This window comes from Rhinolophus ferrumequinum (assembly GCF_004115265.2).
Source record: "Rhinolophus ferrumequinum isolate MPI-CBG mRhiFer1 chromosome 5 unlocalized genomic scaffold, mRhiFer1_v1.p scaffold_110_arrow_ctg1, whole genome shotgun sequence".
Classification (NCBI taxonomy): Eukaryota; Metazoa; Chordata; class Mammalia; order Chiroptera; family Rhinolophidae; genus Rhinolophus; species Rhinolophus ferrumequinum.
The window spans coordinates 12076335-12101959 of record NW_022680355.1 but is presented as its reverse complement, the minus strand read 5'-3'; the positions used below and the strand labels follow the sequence as shown (position 1 = coordinate 12101959).

The window sequence follows — 25625 nt, the reverse complement described above, 5'->3', positions numbered from 1 at the left end:
TCTACTCAAAAGCTCTCTCTCCATAAATGTTTAACCCTACGTAGTCAATAAAAAGGCAGAAGAGTTCGCTAAAATCACATCACTTGTAACCGAGGGTGGACCCTGCTTCTGCTTCACTCCGCGGGCTTATCTTACCTTTGCTTGAGTGAGAGCTGCCTTCTTCACCTGAAGCTGAGACTGCAGAAGTTTGAAGTTTTTGGACCAGCCTTCCGTTTTTGAGTCACTGGTCTCCACTCCCAGGTCGTCATACAGGGACATCTTTTCAGTTTAATGCTGAAAGGCAATGCGGGGGGTGAAAGAATGCAAAATATAGTCAAGATTTCAAATCTTTTCGTGTTAAAATAACTCAGTGTTACAGAATTTTAGAGACCCCCTAGCTGGAACCTTCCGCGACAGAAACGGTCTGCCATCACCAATGAGCACCCTTTCTAACACATGGAGCCATACCATGTATTAGTTTTTAAATAAACCCCTAGGACGAATTTTCCTATGTATAAGATCATGTGGTCAAGTAATTCGTGAGTGAAACTGCTCTGCTCTATAGCATATAACAAGCTACAGATGGAAGTTCTAGATTCAGGACATTATTAATTATATATATCCAATTTAAAAAAATTCTATTTTGTCTCAACAGCAAAAAATAGAAACCTTACAAAAAACACCAATTACTAGCTAGGTTCCTTTAGCACAATTAGCTACTCTTATAAAAAAAAAAATTTAAACATCTGCCTAGAAATTAAAAAACAAAACAAAACAGAAATGACCTCACAGATGCTGCTATTTTATGATCGCTTGTTGAGGGGACAGTGAAAGGTTAGACCTTAAATATCCTGACTTCCTATCCTACCTCGTAGAAACTGGTAATTTTTAATGACGTTGGTTACAAGAGATAATCAACAATCCACATGTGAACGACTGACACCTAATATCCCCGCAGAATAGAGGGGGACAAGACAACAGTAGTTACCACTTATGAAGCCTCAGCTGGCCAGAGCCCTGGCACATGCAGGATCCACTGTAGATCCCGAGCACTTGGCTACACACGGGGAACGGTCTTCAGGACACAGATGTGCCCAAGGTTGTGGTGGGAAGACCCATCTCAAAGCCAGTCAGGTGAACTTCACAGCCCATGCTAGACAAGCCTACGGCCACCTTTAGAAGACCTCAACATTCTGAAACCCACAACACGGCCCACTTCTCAAAATAAGAAATCAACCTTTCTCATAGGTATCAAGAAAATAAATGATTGAAATCCCTAAATTGCAAATAAATGCTCAGCACAGGTAGCTTCTGATTTATGGACACATTCCCCAAGTCTGTGAGTCCCTGGGCCCGGACAGCATTTTGCCACAGACACCGTGTGATACAAACCCTGTTCCGCCTGGGTCTGTGTCTGAGGAAGGGAAGGTGAGACAGGCAAGAAGGAAAATATTTCATTTCCCCCCAGGGTTACCTCTGACTCGGCAAAAACTTCTCCCTGGTGTATGCTTGCTTCTCCGCTCTCCGATGACTGGTGTTCTAAGACCTGCGGCCCCAACGCCTTGGCTGGCCTGGGTTCCACGTTGTGTGGCGTGCGGGGGATGGAGGTAATGCCAACCTTACTCCCTCAGAATAACTGCTCTGGTTTTGAGCAACGTAGCTCTCTACCTGGGAGTCAGTGCCCCACTAAGCGGTTGCTGTTTCTTAGTATTTGAACCCTCAAATTACCTAAAAGCCCTCCATTTTGATTTCTACATGAAAGGCCCCCAAAGTAGCACAGAAGCAGGGTGAGTAAAGCAGGGCGCAGGGTACTGGTGGCTGACTGCTCCAATGAATGACTTAAAAATCGAGGCATGCCTACAGGTTCTCCTCATTAAGGCTTCTTTGATAAATCACCCACTTAGCTGACAGCACAGACAGAATTTCCTAGAGAGCATATCCAACAGGGAAATGCCCACTGCCTTCCGTGCCAAAGTGAACATTTTATTCAAGAACTTGGCAATGCCTTGTCACGGTAAGCTTGAGTCACTGAAACCAAATGAAGAAAAAGTAATGAACTCCATTTCTTAACTACGTATGGCCGACATACAACCGTATCTCCAGACTTTTAAACATGGGAAATGCCCCTAGGGTCTACTTCAGAACCTACTTTAATCCACGCTGTTGTAAACTCCACGAAAACCTAGGTCTAGTTGGTGGAGATCACTGTTCTATCCTCAGACTGATCAATATCCGTCCCAGAGCTGAAATAGGAAGTTAGGCCAACTGCACAGTGAACCCTCTATTTGCAAACCCCTCCCAATCCATCTTTTCCGAGTTTTCTGGCCAACTCTGACTTTGGCCAGAAGGAAGACCTCTGCACCAAAGAGCTTCAGAAGCTTTCATGTACTTTTCTCCCAGCCTACCTGGTATTCAAAACTAATCGTTCTGATCTAAATTAAAATTCAGATATCCTTAAACTTTAAATTTAACCTCAAAAACTCAGAGCAACAGCAAGAAAAACAATGCTGAATATCCAGCTTAATATTGTGGTTCTCAAAAAAAACTACTTCAGAAGTGACCACGCATCTTTTATCTAACCTAATTTGTTGAGCCCTCTTCACCCAATTGGTCACCAAACTAAAATCTAGTAAAAACTATGGGTTCATTTGTTCTTTATTCTTATAGAGCCAAGGGAAAACGAACACAGCCTGCGAAATTACAAACATAAATTATCAAAATTTGGTTGTAACCCAAACTCTCCTTTACTTCTCCCAGGATCTCTTCATAAGGAACTTGAGAACTTCAGCAAAGAAGGTATTCACAAATGTTAGAGCCCATGGAAGTGGGTTAGCCCACTGAACTCTGAAAAGATTAGCTTACTCATTTTTGCATCTCCAGTTTCAGGCACAGAGTAGGCATTCAATAAACATTTGCTGAAATATTCATCACCGAATAAAGTCTATTTGGCCATGTAAATCAGCAGTGAAACAACACAGACAATGCCCACGAGTTTCACGAGAAACTTGAAGAGCAGGCAATGGGTTCTGAGACGGTGGTAGTGGTTGCACCGTGTGTACTCAATGCCATCGTACCGTGCACTTACACACGGTGAAAACGGCAAATTCTATGTTATATATATTTAACCATAATAATAATTGTAAAAAAGAACAGGTAAAAGGGAAGGGAGAAGCAGCACTGGGAGAGGGGTGTGAGGTGACAAGCTGCTGTTTAACTCTCATACACCTCCCCACCCAGAAGAGGAAACTCACTGGAGTATTTTCCCAAATTTGGGGGTGAAAAAAAAAAAATCAAGCTGTGTAGAGGATCTCTGCCTCCACCAGAGTTCTTTCATCGAAGAATCCAACACTTAACAAGGATTCCAGGGCTGGATGAATGCGGTTTCATGAGCCCATACTTCCTCTGATTCCATTTCTAACTTGAAAATGGTTTGTTGACAGTTCCATTTGTTTTGCTTCGATCTGAAAGCTTCAGAAATCATGACTTCTGTTCTCAAAACCTTCAAAAATGCACTTTAAATATTAGAAACTGATGTCATCTTATCATCACCTGTGAGTTTTCTGTAGCAAAGTGCTTGTAAGTCAGATTTCTGCATCAGAATAAATGCAGACGAGCTTTCTTCACTTTTCTCCTTTTCATCGAATTTGAACTTCACAGGACTGCATTAGTCACAGCAACGACACATTCATCATCCACCCTCGCACGTGTGGCCTGCTGTTAATTAACCTCCGCAATGGTGCACGCACCAGTGACTTCTCGACCCAGAACAAGAGACAGGATTTGGCAGAAAACCCACCCTCAACCCATGCGACCCCCCCACCCCCACCCTTCAAGTGGTCTCCCCGGCCCAGGGTAAGCAGCAACTCGAACCCCATTCTCATTAATCCTTTGCTTTCCTCTTTTTACATAACTTTATTTACATAGCTTTATTGCATCTATTCCTTAAAAGGTGTGTATATTCTTATTTTGGCTGTTTTAAGCAGTTATGAACATACCAGTCAATTCATTCCCCTCTCCACTGTTACCGCAGAAATGAAACAAGTGCACTGACAAGAAGGCAGGACCTGAGCTTAATTCATGCTGAGATGTTTCTTAGATGGTATAACTCATGTATTTCATGAAGTCTTGTGTCATGTAATAAAAAGTAGCACTTTCTAACATTGGATATACCTTAAGAAGCCAAATCAAATGCAAATACAAACAGCTGATTTTTATAACTTAAAATACCTATTTACTTTTTTATTGTAACATCACCTTTTGATCAACACATCTTTCACGTACCAGGGGTGCCAAAAAAATGTATACACATGACTTGTGTTCATTTTTTGTTATCCGTATATATTGAGTACCCGATCTGACAATTGAGTTTGCAAATGTGTTGCAACGAAGTTGCTAACCTTTTTTGATATCAGAGGGATTATTCATTATGAATTTGTACCAAGTGGATAAAAGTTGACTATTTGGAAGTGCTGAAAAGGCTGCATGAAGTTAGAAGACTTCAACTTTTTGCCCACAATTCATGGCTCCTGCATCACGACAATGCACCAGCTCACACGGCACTGTCTGTGAGGGAGTTTTTAGCCAGTAAACAAATAACTGTATTGGAACATCCTCCCTAATCACCTGATCTGGCCTCCAATGACTTCTTTCTTTACCTGAAGATAAAGGAAATATTGAAAGGAAGACATTTTGATGACATTCAGGACATCAAGGGTAATACAACGACAGCTCTGATGGCCATTCCATAAAAAAAGTTCCAAAACTGCTTTGAAGGGGGGACTAGGCGCTGGCATCGATGCATAGCTTCCCAATGGGAGTACTTCGAAGGTGACCACAGTGATATTCACCAATGATGTATGTAGCACTTTTTCTAAGATGAGTTCACAAACTTAATTGTCAGACCTGTATTATAATTTTCATAGTTTTTTCCTTTGTTACAATGTGTATACTTTTTTTGGCACCCTCTATATGCTCCACTTAAGAAGAAACACAGTGAACATGGTTCTGGCAGCGACGTTTCAAGTGTCCACCTATGATGGCGAAGTATTTTTTTAAACACGGGCAGAAGAAGAACATGGAAGAAGTCTTCTCAGAAGTATCCCACCTACTCATCTTTCAAGTGCGTCTTTGAAGCCCTTGGTGCCTACTGCCCCCACGTAAAACTATCTCCAATTTGTTTCCCCTGAACACACTTGGATCAGAGCAACTTTTACATGTTATGCTCCCTATTGGTTGACACATCTGTCTCCCGTGAGCCCTAAAGGTAAGGGCTGATTTTATCTTCTTTGTGTCTTTAGCTTAGCACCATGCTTGGAACATTATAAGCACTTTATATTTTCTAAATGTATCTGTGAATGGATGGAAAATTTTAACTAACGTACCCACTTAAATCCCATTATGAAACAATGAGATCTGCAGAAATGCCCTTTAAGAACATAACTTATGATAAGTGGGATTCGATGTGAGTATGGTTAATTTTAAATAATATACTATTATTAACGGGAGAAAGAAATACTACAACTGTACAACTAATCATGAGTCACGGTCTGAGTTCTGAGCACCTGAAGAAGCAAGTTTGGTAAGAAGAGACCTTCTTATCACTAAATAAGTATTCATGCACCATAAAGTGAAAATGAAGCTTACGGACTATGGGAAATATGTATGGACAGAAAGGAACGGGAAGGGAACGATGAGGGGAAGTGGAAATTGGTGTCCACAAAAAAAATGTAGGTAATAAAAGGCATCTGCCTCACGTGTAAGATTTATAATGACTTTTTAAAGAATTAAAAAATCTTTTCCCTCACCTCTGACACTCTTGCCATAGTTTATAGTATTTCCATCCATTCTCACAGACTCTATTATTACCAAAATACCATCAGCTGGAGTGTATTCCAAAGTCCACACTCACCTGTAATTTAGGTGTATAAACAACATCCCTCATGGTTTACTATTATGAAAGACTTGAGGGATTATTAATTCTGGATCATTTGTTCCCTGAAGGTGATTTAAAACAAACCAGGTAAGAAGAAATGCACTTCATCAAGTTACATCTGGGGATACACAACAATTCTCCCTAAGGGTTTTATCTTTAGTGACCACAGAACTCCCCAATCAGAATAGCTCTTCACTGGTAACAATTCTTTTACACCATTGTTTTTGTCTATCTCACAATCTACTCTCTCTAAACTACACAGCATGCAGCACATTCGTTAATACAATTCGAAAAATGAAACACCCTCCGCTTGTTACCCCACAGTTCCTGAATTTCTTTATCATGGTCAAACTGTCTGTGGCCTTTATCCTATAAAAACGTGGCAACTGTTTTTGTTGCCACAAAAGGATGAGTTGCATCCTTTAAAAACTCCTCCTGCTGCTGGGAGTTACGGTCCTCATCCACCTGCATATATGCCAAATTTTGCCCTTATTCGGAATATTTTCCATCCGTATCCCTGGTTCTAGCAGTAAGTACCCTCAAGGGCTCTCATTAACCGACTAATCAAAAAACCTTCCTGATCTGACCTGACTACCTCTCCTGAACCTCTTGCCCTTCCTTACCTGTGGTTTCCAGAATGCACTATGGTTCTTCACCTCGGCTACCTTTACACTTCTTTCCTCTGCAGGGAACCTTTTCCCCAACTTGCAGGGCTAACAATACACCTCGGAGACTCGGTTGTAAGCATCACTCCCTCTTGGAAGCCTTTCCAGACCACCCTCGAAGTCCCTCGGATCAACCCAGCAGCGGTTTTTAGGATTGTTCCCCTAGAGGCCAAACTCTTGAGGGCAGGGACAGAATCTTATTTATCTCGTATATGCTGTTCATAACTCACAGTCTGGGCGAGAAGAGATGCTCAAAAAAAAAAAAAAAAAAAAAAAAAAAAAAAAAAAAAGGGTCGATGACTGGTCACCACAGCTGAAAACACCGCTTTAAAAGGACAAGAACTGGGGAACGCCCGAGTCAGGTCTTCCTTCACCTGTCCAGGTAAACCCCTCGTCTCTGTGAGATAACCAACATCTGAACTTCTGCGGTCCGGGAAGGAAACAGCTTCTTTCCTCTCCCCTCCCTGGGCCTCGGAGGAGTGCAAGTTGCTAGGCCACAGGTGACAGGCCTGGCTACCGGGGTTTAGGAACGGAGCAACTTTTTCAAAACACGACCAAGAGGGGAGAGAAACACGCTGTCGGGTCCAAAAGAAACAGAAACAGACAGACGAGAAAAAGGAAGACTGAGAAGTAAAGAGGAAGAGTTCGAGGCCCCGATGACCCGAGGCAAATAAAGGAACGTGGCGGCGGGGTGCGAAGGGAAACAGGTAGGGTCTCCGGGGTCGGGGGCCCGCCTGGCGTCCGACGGCGCCGGCGGCTCCGGGGGCCGGCCCGAGACCTCCCGCCCCATGGCGGCGCGGCCTAAAGCCACGGCCTCGCGTCCAGAGCCCCCCGGGGATGCGCTCCCGCCCTCACTCCCCACCACGCCGCCCGGCCCGCGCCCCTCGGGGCGCCACTTACCCGGCCCGCCAGGCCGACTCTCCCCATGAGCCGCGGCGGCGCTCCAGGGCCAAGGCACCGCGGGAAGGGCGCGCTGGGCGCACTCGGCGTAAGCCTGTGACGGCCGCTCCTGCAGCCGGCGCCAACCCCTACGCCGAGTCCGCAGGGCGCGCGCCGGCGCGGGGTCAAGGAGCGCGTGCGGCCGGGAGAGAGACTCGCCTGCGCTGCAGTCGCCTCGCCGCGGTGCCCCCTGCCGCCTGGAGGACCGCATTGCACGCATCTCCCCTCCGCCCGTGTTTCTCTTTCGCCAAGAGGTGTCGCAGTGGGGCAATTTGTGAAATTTCAGAATCTTAGGAGAGCCCGGCAGAGACCCCAGATGGTGAGAAGGAGAAATGGTCCAAGGCTGCAAAGATGTCTTTGGCAGCCAACTGCATTCTAATAGGAAAGAGGGAAAGAATCCTACCTAGATCTTCGTTCTCATTCATTCAAAACCATTCATATATATGCACAAAGCTGAAAATAAATCACCATAGGCGAGATGAATGGGAAAATTGCTGCAAAAGAAATGGAAAAAACACTGACATAAGTGTATGATTAAGGAAACAATAGATATGGAGTTTAGGGCTATGTAAGTGTTAAAGCCTCACAATTTAAAAATGATATAACAAGGGCTGCTGGTTGGCTCAGTTGATTAAAGCACAGTGCTCATAACACCCAGGTTGCAGGTTCCATTCCCACATGGGCCAGTGAGCTGAGCCCTCCACAACTGGATTGTAAACAAATACTTGACTTGGAGCTGATGAGTCCTGGAAAAACACAGTGTTTCCCAGTATTCCCCCATAATAATTTAAAAAAAAAACACACTATAACAAAAGTTGGGAGAAAAAGAGAAAATGCGATGTTATGTAAATATGATTTTCATATCTATAATTGGGGGTAAAAATATTTCACACTGATAAATCAAATAGTAGAGATTTAAGTATACATCTTAGTACAAAGGAGCATACTAAGAAAGAATATAATCAACTAAAATTTGGTGATTAAGAAAAAGGAGAAAAGAAAGAAATATAGTAAGGAGCCAATAGACAATCTAAAGAAATAGATGATTAAGGACATCATGTAATATTAAAATTATTGTGGTAACCCAGAACAAAAATACAAATCTTTCAAATAATCAAAACACATACACACAACTACAACCCATCAAACAAAAGCACATAGTGAAATATTTGAAAAAGTTACAAAACAGAAAGCATAACAAAACAATATGACAGAACTAAGATCAAACATGTGAATAAATGTAAATGAGCTAAACTTAACTATTTAAAAAAAATACAACTTCAGATTGGAGCACAAATCATAACACAACTTGTTGTGTTGTGTACAAGAAAATATATAAAATAGAGTGATTCTGAAAGTTAAAAAATATAAGAACAGAAAAGCTATACTAGGAATAAGCAAACATAAAGAAATCAGGGACCACAAACTTACAATTACATGGTTGATTTCATGGTAGAAAGCATTCAAGGAGAGTAAGAAGGGCATTTTATAATCATAAGAGTTACAATTCACAATGAAGAAAAAAATAGATATATCTACTCACATGCATTGAATAACACAATTTCATTATTCATAGCAAACATTATAGGAGATATAAAGAGAATGAATAGACAGAAATATTTAGTAAAGTCCTTGCCAGCTTAAGGGCACAGAGGTAAATGAGAATAGAGAAGACCTAAAAATATAATTAATTTGGTAGCTCTAATATATCAAACTCTGTACCCTAACACGAGATTACATCTTTTTAAGTGTCCTTGGAACATTCACAACAACTGGCCATATTTTAAGCCACAGATAAAATCTTAATATATTCCAATAAGTAGAACCATATGAATAATATTACCTGATCACAATTCAGTAAAACTAGAAATTATGACAAAACAGAAAATAAAACATTCTTACTCCTTGGAAGTTTTTAAGTGCTTAGATAACATTTGGATCAAAAAGGAAAACAAAAAACAAAATAGGTAATACTTAGAAAAGTATGAAAATGATATATCTGAACCCAAGCAATTTTGCTAAAATAGTACCACGAGGAAAATTCATGGTTTTAATGATTGTATTAATTAAAAAGTTAGAATAAACTAAATAAAATAAGCACCCATGTAAAAAGATAGAAATAGAACAGGATAAACCTTCGAAAAGCAGAGGATATAATTAATAGAAATAAAAGCCTAAAATGATGGTGCATAAAACAGAAAAATACAGAAGTAAAAAAATAAATTCAAGAGCTGATTCTTTGAAAATAAATAGGTGAGCTGTTAACTAAACAAGAAAAAGGGGAGAAAGTACAACTATACGAAATACAGAATAAGGGAAATGAACTCCAGATGCGAGGAAATTAAAATTATCTTAAGAGATGACTTTGTTTAGTTTTATCAAATCAGTTAGAAAAATCTCGGTGAAATATATCATTTTTAGGACAACATAATTTCTCAAAATGGACTTTAGATGAGTTATGAAATTTAAACAGACAGACAATCACAGGAGAAACAGAGAAGAAGAGCAAAGAACTACTCCCTGCAAGAGCTACTCCCTGCAAGAGCTACTCCCTGCAAATCCCTGTTTTGGGAATATTACCAGGACTGTAGGGCCAATGAATTCTGATACACTGTTTCAGAGCCTAGGAAAAGAAGGAAAGCTTAAAATTTCTTTTGTGGAGATGGCACAGTAGTGATACCCAACAAATATAGCCCAAAGAAAACTGTAGGCCATTCTCTTATGAATCTCAATCCAAAGATTCTAAATAGAATATTAGTATAGGGCCAGCCCAGTGGCTCAGGCGGTTGGAGCTCCATGCTCTTAATGCCATAGGCTGCCGGTTTGATTCCCACATGGGCCAGTGGGCTCTCGACCACAGGGTTACCGGTTAGACTCCTGCAAAGGATGGTGGGCTGTGCCCCCTGCAACTAACAACGGCAACTGCACCTGGAGCTGAGCTGCACCCTCCACAACTAAGATTGAAAGGACAACAACTTGACTTGGAAAAAGTCCTGGAAGTACACACAGTTCCCCAATAAAGTCCTGTTCCCCTTCCCCAATAAAATATTAAAAAAAAAAATTAGTATAGCATTAGGACAGAAATCCTGAGTCCTAGTATAAGGTATTCCTAGCATTTGGGGATCAGCCCTCCCAGCACCCCCTCCCCCCACCCATAAGAAGAAAACCCACTGTGCTTGGGGCTGGAATGCTGGGCTTTCAGCCAGACTTAAAATGTGGTTAATGGAAAAGGAGAGGGAAAAGGGGAAAGTCATTCTTGAAATAAGATATGTTCATTGAACATTTAAGAGATCAAATGCATTTACCAAATGCCTCTGATAATTTCTGGCTCTCTATCGAGCTCAGAGGAGAAAGGGCCTGGAAAGCAAAGACAGAAGGTGTCTGGACTAGGTCTCCCTAACCCCTGATCAAAGCAAAGGTGGATGGGCAAAAGCTCTGATGCTGAGGCCCAGAGCCTTGGGGACTTTCCAAGTGGAATCTGCTGTCTACCAAGCCGCCCTCATCCACAGGACATCTCTAGTTTGCAGCCTGGTTATTATCTCCTCCCTTTGTGGCTGGAGATTTGTGCATTTCCAAATCATTAAATCACACATTAACGGACAACTTTTTGGTTTACAGAGCATAGATGCAGTCACCTCCATTGTTGAGAAATTTTCTAGTTTAATCCTTAGGAACTCTTTCCCGCCCTCCACCTCCCATCTCTGAGAACATTAGAAACTTCATTCTTGCTTCCATTTCCTGTCAAAGGTAACTAATATTACTTTTATTTTAATGAGATGGAGGACTGTAACCCTGGCCATGCAATGAGCAGACAGGATAAACAAATTGTGGCGATTCAGAAGAAAGGAAACGACAAGAGGCTCATGGGGCCAGTCCAGGCTGGAGAGCAAACATACCTAGTGACACTAGAGAAAAAACTTGTATGATTTTTCTCCATCAGTGCTCAGCCGCCTGGAGGGAGGAGGGCAGAAAGTAGATGGTAGAATTGACCAAAAACCAGAAATTAGCATGGCAGATGTTCTAGAAAGAAAGGAGATGAGGGAGGTGCTTAGGCCAGCGGAAAATGGCTAGAATGAAACCAAAGTACACAGGGTACGTCAGACAGAGACTGAAGGAGGGCAAGAGGAGTGAAAAATAAAGGGTAGAAGGAAAACATGTTAGTTAAGATGACAGTTTGAACACAATTATAATTTGATCAAAAATGGTTATTCCCAGGGACTCTGTGTTGTGACACTTTTGACGTAACATAAAGGATGATTTTTGTTCGTTTTTATATAACTCTAAGCAGCTGTGTCAATTTTTCAGAATTTTTCCCCCCTACATTTTCTTCCTTTCTAAGTCATTCTCTACAGTTACTCCTGCTCTGTATTGTTTATAGTAAAATTTAGACACAAACTAAATAGTCGATAATAAAGACTTAGTGCAATTTTTTTATGTTGGGTGACAATTTATATGGAAGAATTCCATTTTTGTTTTAGAAGTATATAAATACACACAGAAAACATATGTAAGAGATATTTGCCAATATGGTTTTCTCTGGATAGGTAGGATGATAGCAGTTTTGCATTTATCTTTTTTCGCTTATTTGTACTTTTTGCCAGTAATTTTTTTTGTTTGTTTTAGGAGGGCTTAGCTCACAGTGGCCCATGCAGTGTTCGAACCTGCAACCTTGGTGTTACCAGCACCACGCTCTAACCAACTGAGCTAAGCAGCTACGCCCCAAATTTTTTAAGTATGTAAAATTTTCTGAACTTTAAAAAAGTGTTCAATAATTTTTACCCATTGATGTCTGTTCTGCTTGTTCGACAAGATTTTCCATAAGTTTGGAATTGTTGGATTGATTGAAAACTAATCCGTTCAGTAAGAAATTTACTTTTTTAAAAACATAATTTTGGTGCATGTTTTATGACTTTCATGTGAATAGTTTTTTAGATGCCAAGTTTACATATGCACACACCTAAAATGGTCAATAAAATTATAAAACCTTTTTATCACTTTCCAGCAGTGATGTTCCCACTCGTGGAGCATTGAGGCCAAGAGCTTGATCTGAGAGCAATGACTCCGTGGGGGTCTGTTATCTTTTCATCATGTTGTTTGGGGCCATCCCCAGAGTGTGTAGGAAGAAGCAAACCTTTTTCCAGAACTTTGATCGTGAGTACAGCTTTGAGTTACACCCTTAATGTGGTCCTCAATGTGTGATCAGGTCATCAAAGCCAGATCAGTGGCTTACGTGGCAGGATTGGGAAATGAGTTATTTTGTGAACAGAGGGTTTCGAGGGATTAGTAACCCTTTCAAGTTACACTCTCTCCCTCCGTGGAGCAAAAGCGTTGCAGAGAATCATGGTGACAGTTCAGCACAGAGGTAAAACATTCATATTAGGTTGGTGCAAAAGTCATTGCGGTTTAAAAGGTTAGAAATAATTGCAAAACGCGCAATTACTTTTGCACCAACCTAATAGAATGGTAGAGAAGTAGTGCCAACTGAATGCTGGGAATTTCAACATAAATCATCTCAGTTATCCCTATCTAGCCAATGACACACAGGTGTCATTATGAACAGGAAACTGAGGCTCAGAGAGGTCAAGTCATCTGCTGAAGTTATGCAAATTAGTAAATGGCTGAACTGTGATGAGAACCCAGGTCTGCCTGACTGTCTGAAATGAGTGTGCTTTTTAATGTCTTAAGCTGCCTCCTGATGAGAAAGCAATGTCAATAAGAGCAGGAGAGTGATGTTACACCCAGATCTATCTCCAGCACTCTACAGTTTATGAGACTTTAAACTTTAGTCTCCACACTGCCATAGGAACTGCCCTGTTCTTCCCACTCTGACAAATCATACCATTTATAACATCAAGCCCTTTCTATGTACCAGCCCTGGACTGAGTGATTTACATACATGTCATCTAACTTATTCTTCTTATAAGTTATTCTCCTTATATCTACTTATAAGAGCCCTATAAGGTAGCTGTCATCATCCCCATTTACAGATGAAAAAGGGGCAGCTTAGAGAAATGATTTGCCCAACGTCCCAACTACCTGAACCCAAAGTTTCCTAATTCCAAAGCCTAGTCTCTGAAACTTGATGCCTTATTCCACTAATCAAACATGAGCAGAGACCAAGCTCACTGTGCTAAAGTGAAAAAACATTTGTAAGTCCGAGATAACATTTTTTTTCTAACAACATTGCAGTAGGACTTAACATTCTTAAATGCTTCCTTAGATTTATTGAGTTCCATCTTGGAATCTCTGAGCCCAATTTCTTAGAAACTTGCCCAAGATCAGTACTGCAGTTCAGAAAGTTAAGAACTTTGATTTTGAACATCAAAGCCCAGGCCGAACGAACCCTCCAGTTTTAACAAGGACAGGGAGAGTTGCACAGCCTTTCATCAGGTGTCACCTAAAGACACAGATAGGATCAGAAACAGAAGTGGAAACTCCATCTTTAACCAGAATGCATCTCGGACTCTGGACTCGGGAAGGGCTGTCCCTATGCAGGGAAAGAAAAACAGCACAGGCCCTGCAGCCGAATGTCTCAGACACAGGGAGAACACAGCTCTCCAGAGGAAGAGGCTTACACTGGACTGGTGGGAATGAAATAAAAGAGATGCAGAATAGGGTGGATGAGGGGAAGTGCTTTTGTGGGAAGCTGTCTATAACTGAGGCTGGGTAGAGGAGAGAAACTGCATTGTAAGTATCCTTGCAGCTGCTGATGGAGAGAAACAAAGGCTAGAAGAGAAAAACAGATTCCAACACATATGAGGTCTGACAATTAAGTTTGTGAACTTGTTGCAACGATATTGCTAAACTTTTTTGACATCAGAGAGATTACTCATTAGGAATTTGTACCAACTGGACAAACAGTTAACCAAGTTTACTATTTAGAAGTAAAGGCTGTGTGTAAAAGTTAAACGACCTGAACTTTTCGCCCACAATTCATGGCTTTTGCATCACGACAATGCACCAGCTCACAGGGCACTGTCTGTGAGGGACTTTTTAGCCAGTAAACAAATAACTGTATTGGAACACCCTCCCTACTCACCTGATCTGGCCCCCAATGACTTCTGTATTTACCCAGAGGTAAAGGAAATATTGATAGGAAGACATTTTGATAACATTCAGGACATCAAGGGTAATACGACGACAGCTCTGATGGCCATTCCAGAAAAAGAGTTACAAAATTGCTTTGAAGGGTGGACTAGGCGCTGGCATCAGTGCATAGCTTCCCAAGGGGAGTACTTCGAAGGTGACCGTAGTAATATTCAGCAATGAGGTACGTAGCACTTTTTCTAGGATGAGTTCACGAACTTAATTGTCTGACCTCGTATACCCTAAAAATATTCTGGAGTATTCTATGAGTTTGGACAAATGTGTGATGATATATATATATATATATATATATATATATATATATATATATACATCATTACAGTATCATACAGAGTAATTTCATTGCCTTAAATATCCTCTGTGCTCTGCCTTTTCATCTCCTTCCCACCCGCAACCGCTGGCAACCACTGCTCTTTTGTCTCCATAATTTTGCCTCTTCCAAAATGTCTTAGAGCTAGAATCATATAGTATGTAGCCTTTACAGATTGGCTTCTTTCATTTAGTAATGTGCATTTAAAGTTCTTCCATATTTTTTCATGATTTGATGGCTCTTTTTAGTGTCAAATAATATTCCATTGTCTGGATGGACCAGTTTATTTATCCATTCAGCTCCTGAAGGACATCTTGGTTGCTTCCACGTTGTGGCAATTATGAGTAAAACTGCTATAAACATTTGTGTGCAGGTTTTTGTGTGGACATAGTTCTTGAACTCCTTTGGGTAAATACCAAGGAACATGATTGCTGGATTGTATAATAAGAGTACGTTTAGTTTTGTGTTAGTTTTGGCAGATTGTTTCTTTCAAGGAAGTGGTCCATTTAATCTAGGGTGTGGGCATAGAGTCGTTCATGGTATTCCTTTATCATTCTATTAATGTCTATAGGATATGTAGTGATGTCCCCTCTTTCATTTGCGATATTAATATTTTTTTCTCTTCTCTCTCTTTTTTTCTTAGTTAGCCTGTCTAGAGCATTATTAATTTTATTGATCTTTTCAAAGAACCAGGTTTTGGTTTAATTGATTTTGTCTATTGATATCTTGTTTTCAATTTTATTAACTTTTATTCTATCTCGTATTACTTCCTTTCTTCTTACTTTAGGCTTAAGTTGTTCTTCTTTCTCTAGGTTCCTAAGAGGGAACTTGGAAGATTGATTTTAGATTTTTCTTCTTTTCTAATATATTCATGCAATGCTATAAATTAATATCTAAGCACTGCTTTCTCTGCATCCCACAAATTTTGATAAGTTGTGTTTTCATTTTCATTTAGTTCAAAATACTTTTTAATTTCTCTTGAGATTTCTTTTTTGACCCATGTGTTAATTAGAAGTGTGTTGTTCAATCTCCACATATTTGGGGAATTTCCATTTATCTTTCTGTTATTTATTTCTAGTTTAATTCCACTGTGGTCTGAGAGCAGATGGTGCATGATATCTATTTTAAATTTGTTAAGGTGTGTTGGATGGCCCAGAATGTGGTCTACTTTGGTGAATGTTTCACGTGAGCTTGAGAAAAACGTGCATATTGTTGTTGTCAAATGAAGTGGTCAGCAAATCCATTATACCCTGTTGATTGAAGGTGTTAAGTTCAGCTACATCTTTACTGATTTTCTGCCTGCTGAATCTGTCCATTTCTGAGAGAGGTGTTAAAGTCTGCAGCTGTGATAGATGATTCATTTATTTTCTCCTTGCAGTTCTATCAGTTTTTGGGTCACGTAGTTTGATGCTGTTGTTAGGTAAATACACATTAAAAAACTGATGTCTTTTTAGAAACTTGACCTCTTAATCATTATATAATGTCCTGCTTTATCCCCGATAACTTGCCTTGCTTTGAGGTCTGTTCTGTTTGAAGTTAGTATAGCTACTCCTGCTTTCTTTGGACTAGTGCTAGCTTGGTGTATTTTTCTTCATCCATTTACTTTGTACATATATATACATATATATATGTATCTTTACATTTAAACTGGGTGTCTTATAGACAACAGAGTTGGAAGACTTTTGATCTACTGTTATAAACTTCAAAGGGGACGGTATTGGAAATATTTAGGAACTAAGAAGAAAGCTGTAGGCTGTCACCTTTGAGCTCTCCTGGTGAGCAGGCAGTAGGTCTTAAAATGGCTTCTGATGCTATTAAAATGGCCTATACTGCTATTGCCATTTTAAGACAGTATGCACACCTTCCAACTTTCCAGGATTTCATCACCATCAATAGTAACTTATCTGCACTATGCATATGACTCAGCTCTGGGCTGAATAAAGAAAGGGAACTTGCAAATGGGTTTGAGGTGCACAAAGTGGACTATGAGGTAGAGGAAGCCCAAGCGCATCACAAGGGTCACTGACTTGCGTGTGTAGTGACACACATGAAGCACACCATCAACTACCCAGGGTAGATTTACAGGAATGGGTACCAGCTGCAATTTCACTCACTTTCCTCTCAAAAGAATAGCCATGCACAGGTCAGTTGGAATGAAGTTCAAAGGCTAACTGTAGTCTAATTTATGAAGGTGGTGGATCCTGGGATGTTTGTGACTCCTTAGTTGCCACAGTCATCGCTACATGTAAAGCCCCACCAGTGTGTCAGGACACCGCCATTTCAAATCCTGGACTAGATGACCGTAAGACCCCTTTTACTTCTGAGGCTGTACTTCTGATTCCCTTTTAAGGGACTGGAAGTCGGATGGAGTCTGGAAGAAAGACTTTTGTAACCTGGGAGGATACGGTAAAGCCAAGCAGCAGACATGTTATCTTGAGCTGATTCCTACAATATCATCTGTGTCCATCCTCAGCCACAAAGAAAGCACACGTGTCGGATGAACTGAGCACTCTCTCTCCTTGGATGAAAAAATCTTGTTCTTTGGGCTCCCTTTCAAAAACTCTCTGGAGACAGTCTTCCTTCTGTTCGCATATTCTTTCAATGGGCAACCAAAATGTTATCAGATTTAAAATTTTTAAAATTACATTCATGTTCCAATCTGCCCACTTCTTACACATACATTATCTTCATTGGACATGTGTTTCAGACATTCATGGCAATAATTTTTGTCTTATTTCTACGTAGCTCACATTCCCTTGTTAATTTTCAGTTCAGAAGGTAATTTATTTCTAAGCTCTAGGGTTTTGTGTACTGGCCACATGCATCCTATTTAGCATCTTACATAAAAATGTCTTTTGTAATAAAGATTTCCAAAAATTACCTCCTATCATTTCTTATATATTTAACTACATACTCAGTGATGGACTATTGATTTGTTCAATGGCTTATTTATGATCCTACTTGAAGTTCTTTTTCTAGTCTAATACCTCCAAATAAGATTCCCCACAGTCCACTCTCATATTCCAAAACACACATTTTTAAACCAGAGGGTTGTTTCCTAACAGGGAGCCTGAAAATCAAGATGAAGCATGGAGCGCACATGTATGTGTGGTTAGAAAAATGATGGCGAAGACTTTGGGGCAAATGAGAGTCTTTTCTCCTGTTCCCCTCACTTCTACCTTCCATCACATTTCAAGGTAAGGTGGCAGCTCTGTTACTAAATAGTACCTGCCCTATCATGCGAAAAGATGGCAAGCATTAAGGAGGATGTCTTTATCTGAGCTGAGTATCTGTAATTGTGACCGTCAAAGAAACAGAACAAGAAGTACTAGTGAATTTTTGTCTTTTTTCACCTGTATCCCTCCTTCCTTCCTTGCCTTCATTTTCTTTATATCTAAGATTTCTTCCTTAAAAGCAAAAACATAGTTTCTCTCTATTACAAAACAGAATTTCATGTGTTTCCATCCATTTGTTTCCCATTTCTGTGAGAGTTGGTTTTTCTCTGCTCTGAGAAGAAACATTCTGTTTAGACTTGAATATCATCCTGGAAAGAAAGAAAATCTGAAACATATTCTTTAAGCCTGTACTCCTGTTAAAGACTATAAGGTGACTCTCCTGCATGCCTTTATGCTTTCTTGAGTGAGACAAGGGGATGAAATGAAACAGTCATTATAGAGTCATATAACCTCAGGGTTCAAAGAAACTATACCCCCCCCCAACCTTATTCAATGATTAAAGTTTTTCTATTATACCCCACAATGTTGGGATTTCGGGGTGCAAATTAATTTTATCTCTCTCCCCTCTGAGTTCTGAAACTGTTGTGAAATAAAAGGAGTGTCACATTGTAATTTATAGTAAATACATATTTGGTCTTTGTCCTTGGCTCTAGCACACAGCTCCTATAACCCTTGGAATTTCCTAAGTGATGAGAGCGATATAGGTGTCTTTTGTTATGTTAACGAGGTGACTTTCGGAAAGCACCTAGGGATGGAGACTGGTAACCAGGGGAACCAAGCACGTCATTGAGGGTTGGAACTTTCAGTACCCGCCCTGACCTCTGGGGAGGGGAGGGGGCTGGAGATTGAGTTCAGTCACCAACGGCCAATACTTGAATCAATCATGCCTGTGTAATGAAGCCTCCATAAAACCCCAAAGCATGGGGTTCGGAGAACTTCCAGGTTGCTGAATACGTGGAGATTCAGAAGAGTGGCGTGCTCAGAGAGCACCACCCCTACCTCAACTAGAGTGACGCTGCTTTTGTTGATTTTAACATTGGGTTTCCATATATATATATATATATATATATATATATATATATATTTTTTTTTTTTTTTTTAAGATGAACCAAGTTTTCCGACTTTAAAAATAATGTTTGAAATGAAAGCTGAGATCTGGGAATGCAGAAGACGAAGACTGAGCAGAGTTTTAGACCACCGTCGCCTGGAGAGACCCACAGCACATGGCACAGCTGTAGCCCACCCCCAGTTGACAAGCAGCATGGGCGAAACTTTTTTTGCTGTAAGCCGTTGAAACTTTGGAGTCATTCTTTACTGCACCAAAACTAATACTTACTCTCATACCTTCTCAAATCTACTAGAACATAAATTCTGTGAAAAGAAGGACATGATTTTGTTCACTGCTGTTTCCCTAAGGTCCAAAAATGGTGAGTGGCACATAATAGTTAATAAAATGTGTTGCATGAGACCTCTCATCTAATAACACTTGTCCCCCACCCCTTTCCCTCAGATGATGACCCTGCTTCTCATTTCACTGAGGAAATAAAGCAATCAAAAGAGATTCATCTCACTTCCCACGACATTTACCAGCAGATCTACTTATGACCTATGACTCACTACCTTCCCCAATTATACTAGAAGGACTGTCTGCTGGGATCTCAGGCTGGTTCTTCTATGTGCCAAATCTTCCGGCCTTTCTCTTACTCAAAAACTTTGTGCCTGTAATAATAATAATAATAATAGTAATAGTAATAATAATAATAACACTTGTTTTTGTCCTATCTCTCTCTTAAAAAACAAACAAAATATTTTTTTAAAAAAACCCTTACTAATTACAGGAGTTGGGGGGTGGGAGGGAGAGATAAGTAGGATTTTTAGGGCAGTGACACTACTATATATGATATTCTAATGGTGAATACATGTCATTTTTCCAAACCCATAGAATGGACAGCACCAAGTGTCCCTAATGTCAATTACGGACTCTGAGTGATAGTGATGTCATGTCAGTGTAGGGTCATCACTTGTCACAAATGTCCCATCTGGTGGGGGATGCTGACAGTGGAGGAGGCTGCAAGTGTGTGGGGGCGGGGCATATGGGAAACCTCTGTACCACTCTCTCAAGTGGTCAACAAAACTACATAAATTATCAGATGTACAATTCTGTAATACATCATCTGTATATCACATTGTGTGCTCACCACCCAGAGTCAGTTCTCCTTCCATCACCGTATATTGGATCCTCTTTACCCTCATCTACTACCTCCCTCCCCCCTCACCTTCTGGTAACCACAAAACTATTGTTTGTGTCTATGAGTATTTGTTTGTTTGTTTGTTTGTCTTGTTTGTTGCTTTCAGTTTTATATCCCACATATCAGTGAAGTCATAGGGTTCTCGACTTTTTCCAAAACAGAACTCTTTTCCAAACAGAGATTCCACGTCTCCATCATAACCCTACACCAATTCCTCTTCACCTCCCTCATCTTGGGGACATCTTTCACTGAGGACTCAAGCCAAAGACCTCAGTCACTCTCTTTTCTATTTTCCTTACATTCCTCAACCAACCAATCAAGCAAGCTCTTTGGGCTCTACTTTTAAAGCAGACCCCCAAAGTGGGCATTTCTCTCCATCTTCACTGCTATCCCCTGAGACCAAGCCACCAACATCTCATTTAGGTAAATGCAATAACCTGATTGCTTTCTTCCCCTGCATCTCTTCCCTCTGTCTTCTGGTTCATCCACTCACACCGGCCTGCTTGTGGGTCCTAAGACATTGAGCTCATTTGTGCCACAGGGATGCTCTTTCCCCCAAATAACTACGTGTCTTGTTCTCTCACTTCACGTGGGTCTCTGGCTGAATGTCAGTCACCTTCTCAAAGGGGCTTTTTCTTGACCTCTCAACCTAACAAAGCATCCTTTTCACCCCTACCCCTGGTATGTTTTACTTACCTGCATTATTTTCCTTTGTAACACTTCTCCCTATGGAACATTACACTATATATTCCTTTGCTCATTTGCTCATTTGCTTATGGTCTGTCTGCTGCACCAGAACTTAAGTACCATAATAATGGCAAGGGTTTTGTCTGTTTTGTTCTGAATATAATGCCCGTGCAAAGTGGCTGGCACGTAGTAGGTACTCAATAAATAGTAGTGCTAACAGAACATCAAACATGAACTCAGTAGAAAACGAATAATTCCCCTCTTTGTACAAAATAGATGAGTCACCAATGTGGGGAAATATAGGTCATAAGAGGAGAAATGTGAGTTTTTCGGTAAAAGGTAAGTGAGAAAGTTAGAAATTAGTCTTGTCTCCACCATGGATGAAATTAACCTAGTCTCAACAGATCTCAATCTCTTCACTTATCAAATCAGAAACAGAATATTTCACAGTAGTTTGGGGAGAAAAAAATGAGGTAACTCAAACAAAGTTTCGAACTTCTCAGAAAAAAATAAATTTCATCAATTCAAGGTATTGTTAATATGCCATCTGGCCATGACTGATGAACTTGGATTCCATGAATTTAACCACTTGCTAATGTCACTCTGTCACTTCTAGTTTCTTCAGACAGGCTCCTCCTTTGTTCTATTTTAATCCTCCGGGTGTCGTAAAAAAAAAAGTTTCCCTGTTATGAAATACTCCTCTGGCTCCATTACCCAGAAATTCCCTGTTTTGTTTCTGTTTGTTTATTTATTTTTGTTGTGTTTCATTTCGTTTTCTCAAGCTCTGAAACTAGAAGTTGCTGGAAAGAATTGTGGGGAAAGCTGTGAGTTTTTATGGAGGGGCAAAGTTGCTCAAAACCTAAATAAGAAAAATGTTATCCTCTTTCCTCCTTACCCTCCTTTGGTCCACACCCTCAGAAGACAAGGCTACCCAGCTCAGTTTAACCAGCCCTTAAGGAGAGGCAAGTACAGACCCAAAGAGAACACGCTCTGTTCCTAAAAGAAAGAATCTTACATCAGCTGGCTAATTGCATCCAATTCTCTGGATTCACGATTGAGAATATTGACCATCGTGTCTGCTGAAACAGAAGGTGTGAGTACAATAAACCCGTTACAAAATATTGCAGCATTGTGGACTCAGATATACCCCAATTAAATGACTTCTCCTCAGATGCAATTCCATGAAGAAAAAGCCTGATGAAAACCAGCTGAGGCTGATACCATATTAATCTTGTGTCCCCAGACCAGAACTCTTAAAGGGTTCTCCATGCCATCATTCCTTCAACAGAGACTTGCTGTGTGTTGATTATATGCAAGGAACTGCACGAGGCACTGGGCATCAAAAGGTGATTTAGAGGCATTTCCTGCCTCTGAATACACGTAGAGTCTAGTTGGAATGATCAGTTATGTCTCCAGAGACCTATAATACAGTTATAAATTTTAAAATGCCGAATGTGATGGAATAGTGGCATGGTTTAAGAGGTAGATAGACCTGAGATCTCAACATGACACCACTCCTAAATAATTGTGTGAGTGTGGGCATTACACAACCACAACGAGACTTGAAGTCTTCATGTGTAAAATGGACATTGGGATAGTACAGTGACCTCATGCAATTGCTGTGAGAAGTCAATGAGCTAATACATGAAATGCTTAGCGCAGTGCCTGCCATGTAGTATATGTTTAATCAATGCTAGTGATTTTTACCGGCATTACTGAGATGCGGAGGAGAGAGGACACTTCCACATGGAGGGATAAGGTGAGGTTTCTTTTAGGATGTGGCATTCGAGCTGGACCTTAAAGGATGAGTTAGATTTGGACTTATGGGTTTGGCAGAGACAACCAAGAAAAGAGGAGTTCAGGTTGGGGGATTAGTGAATAGTTGATGATTTTGTTTGTTTGTTTTGTTGTTTTCCTGTAGCAAAGACAGCATGAAGGAGAATAGTGGAGAATTCATGTTGACAAGATAGGCTAGGGCAAACTATGAAGGATCTTGAGTGCCAGGCTACGGAATCGGGGCTTAATTTCAAGGACATTACGGATATTCTTAAGACTCTAAGTTTTGGATAAGGGAAGGGAAAAAATGACAGTGTTCTTCAGGAAGATTAAACTTGAAGCAATGTGTAAGAATGATGGACGTGTGGGGAGATACATCTGAGTTGGGGAAGCCACCTGGAAAGCTAAGTAGACGTCTAGACAAAAAATGAACCAGGCATGCCTACACGCCGTCTCCGGATACCTAGAGCCCACTGAGATGGAGCCCCAGGACCTGCCTAGGCAGCCGGGGTAATTGATCAGTGCTGGTTCGAAAGACAAAATTTATTAGTATCCATTCCTAAACTAGAGTCACAATGGAAGAGGCAGGGGAGCTTTTGCTGATATGCATCCAGCACACACATCCTGCTCTCAAATAGAAAGCAGGAAAGGAATCTGACTTTTTGACAATCTCTGTGAGATCCAACAGGAATAGTCATCATAAGCTGCAAAATGACAGCAAAGTCAATTTTCCACTGTCAGAGACGGCGGTGTTTGTTTTTGATTCATACGAGCCAACTCTTCTCTCCCAGTGTTTTATAGGCATGGCAGTTCACACCAGTCAAGCAGTTCCTTGGGAGCAGACATGTGAGTAGGGGAGAGTGATGTGATTCACCGTGGAGTTTGGTTTTCCACAGTGCCCCTGTGCCCCATGTAGCAAAACTGGGTGGAAATTACAAGCTGTAGAAATTCAACTCAGTGTCACAATAACAGGATGCACCTGTACATTTCGTAGAATTAGCAGCAGCATACTCTCAACACCAATTTGAGAGAAATAAGACTGCTTGCATAGCACCAACAGGCCAAAATCTCAAGTAGTAGTAGTACCCTTCTGTCAATGGTGGAAGGCATCAATCATGGCAGATACGGTCCATCCCTCCACCACAGATGTGCACTGCAGACCTCCATGCTCCACTTCTCTTCATTGGTTGATTTGCTGTTGGGGGGATTATCAATTTGACATGTGGTTTGCAGCTAGTTGGGGACTTTTCTGCTCCCCCACCCCCATCATTAGATTGTTGCCTCCTTGAGAGCAGGAACCCTGTTTTTATTTGTCTTTGCATCTCCAGACCGTGGGCCGAATGCCTTATTCCTTAATCTGTCCTCATTCAATTGAATTATATACTAAAGGATGCATCTAAGAGTGCATGAACTATAAAGAAGGTAAATTATGTGAACTTAAATGGAGATTTCAGGCCCATATTTAAAAGCTAAAGGTCAGAAAGGCCTGGGACACCACTGGTCTGGGAAAAGCTCTTACCGGACTGAACATCAGCTATGTAAACGACAGGCTCTGAGCACCACCTCTGGTCATTACCCTGCTACCTCTCCAAGATAGCAACGAGTTCTCTTCTTTTGGATTGTGACTCTGAAAACACAGCTCAGCACATCATTTTGCTAGAGAAAGTAGAGTGTGAGATGAGAGAGCAAGGCTGCTTTTATGTGGTACAACTGGGTAAGGCAGGGCTGAGTGTTTAAAGGATCCATGCAAAACCCAGCCATCATTTCCCTTGTCAAGGGCCCATCTCTTTTCCTCATTGAGTAGACTGGGAGCATCCTCAGAGCAGGACATGTCTTAAGTTCTTAGATCTCCCTAATATCCTAGAGTAATGCCTCAATTGTAGGTGTTCAGTCAACATTTGTTGATGGATTACTTGACAGAAGTGAAATTCTTTTTCCGAGTTTCACCTTTCCCTTCCTTCAACTTCCCTGGTGAAGATGCTAGTAAACAATGAAATGGTAAAGAAGACAGCAGCAGGGAAGAAAAGGAAAGAAACCACAGGATCCCTCTTCCTCGGTGCTGCCTACAAAGGTGGCAGCCATCTCCCGCTAGGCATCACGGCTGCCCTGAAGCCAAAGATCATCACAAAGAGGACGAGGAAGTTCATGTCGCACCAGTCAGACCGATATGTCAAAAGTAAGTGTAACTGGCGGAAACCCAGAGGCACTGACAATAGGGTGCGCAAAGATTCAAGGGCCAGATAGTGATGCCCAATATTGGTTATGGGAGTAACAAGAAACAAAACATGTGCTGCTCAGAGGCTTTCAGGAGCTCCTGGTCCACAACGTCAAGGAACTTGAACTGCTGCTGATGGGCAACGAGTCTTATGGTGCTAAGACTGTCACAGGTCTCCTCAAAGAACAAGAAGAGCAGCCCAGCTGGCTATCGTCACCAGTCCCAGTGCCAGCTGCACAGCGAAGGAAATGAATAGACAGCTTGTGTGCACATTGTATTCAATAAAACCATAAAATTCTGCCAAAAAAAAAAAAAAAGGAAATCACATGATTCCTGAGCTGCATAGGCTTTCCTCTCGACCCTATTTCACAGAGAAAGCTGTGCTCAGCATTTTAACACACTCTCAAAGCTAATTCAACTCCAGAAGTCATGAACAAAGTCAAGATTTTGTGGAATGTTGGGGAAAAGGGTTAACACTGCAAAGCAAATTGCAAACTATTATCTTCCAGTGATTTTGGAATATCTCTTTC

General features: G+C 40.9%; 1 protein-coding gene across 2 annotated transcripts in view; it reads right to left on the bottom strand.

Annotated features, from left to right (window-relative positions):
• Positions 1–25625, bottom strand: part of RBM17 (RNA binding motif protein 17) — a 90261-nt gene that overhangs the window by 18842 nt on the left and 45794 nt on the right. Inside the window, exons 1-2 of one of the 2 annotated variants that reach the window (XM_033100745.1) lie at positions 7477–7642; positions 136–273 (exon numbers count right to left, since the gene is read on the bottom strand). In XM_033100745.1, coding sequence (XP_032956636.1) covers positions 136–258 — 123 coding nt within the window. In that variant the 5' untranslated portion in view covers positions 259–273; positions 7477–7642. Of the gene's footprint in view, positions 1–135; positions 274–7476; positions 7643–25625 lie in introns of those variants that run through there. The other variant, XM_033100746.1, reaches the window with a different exon arrangement.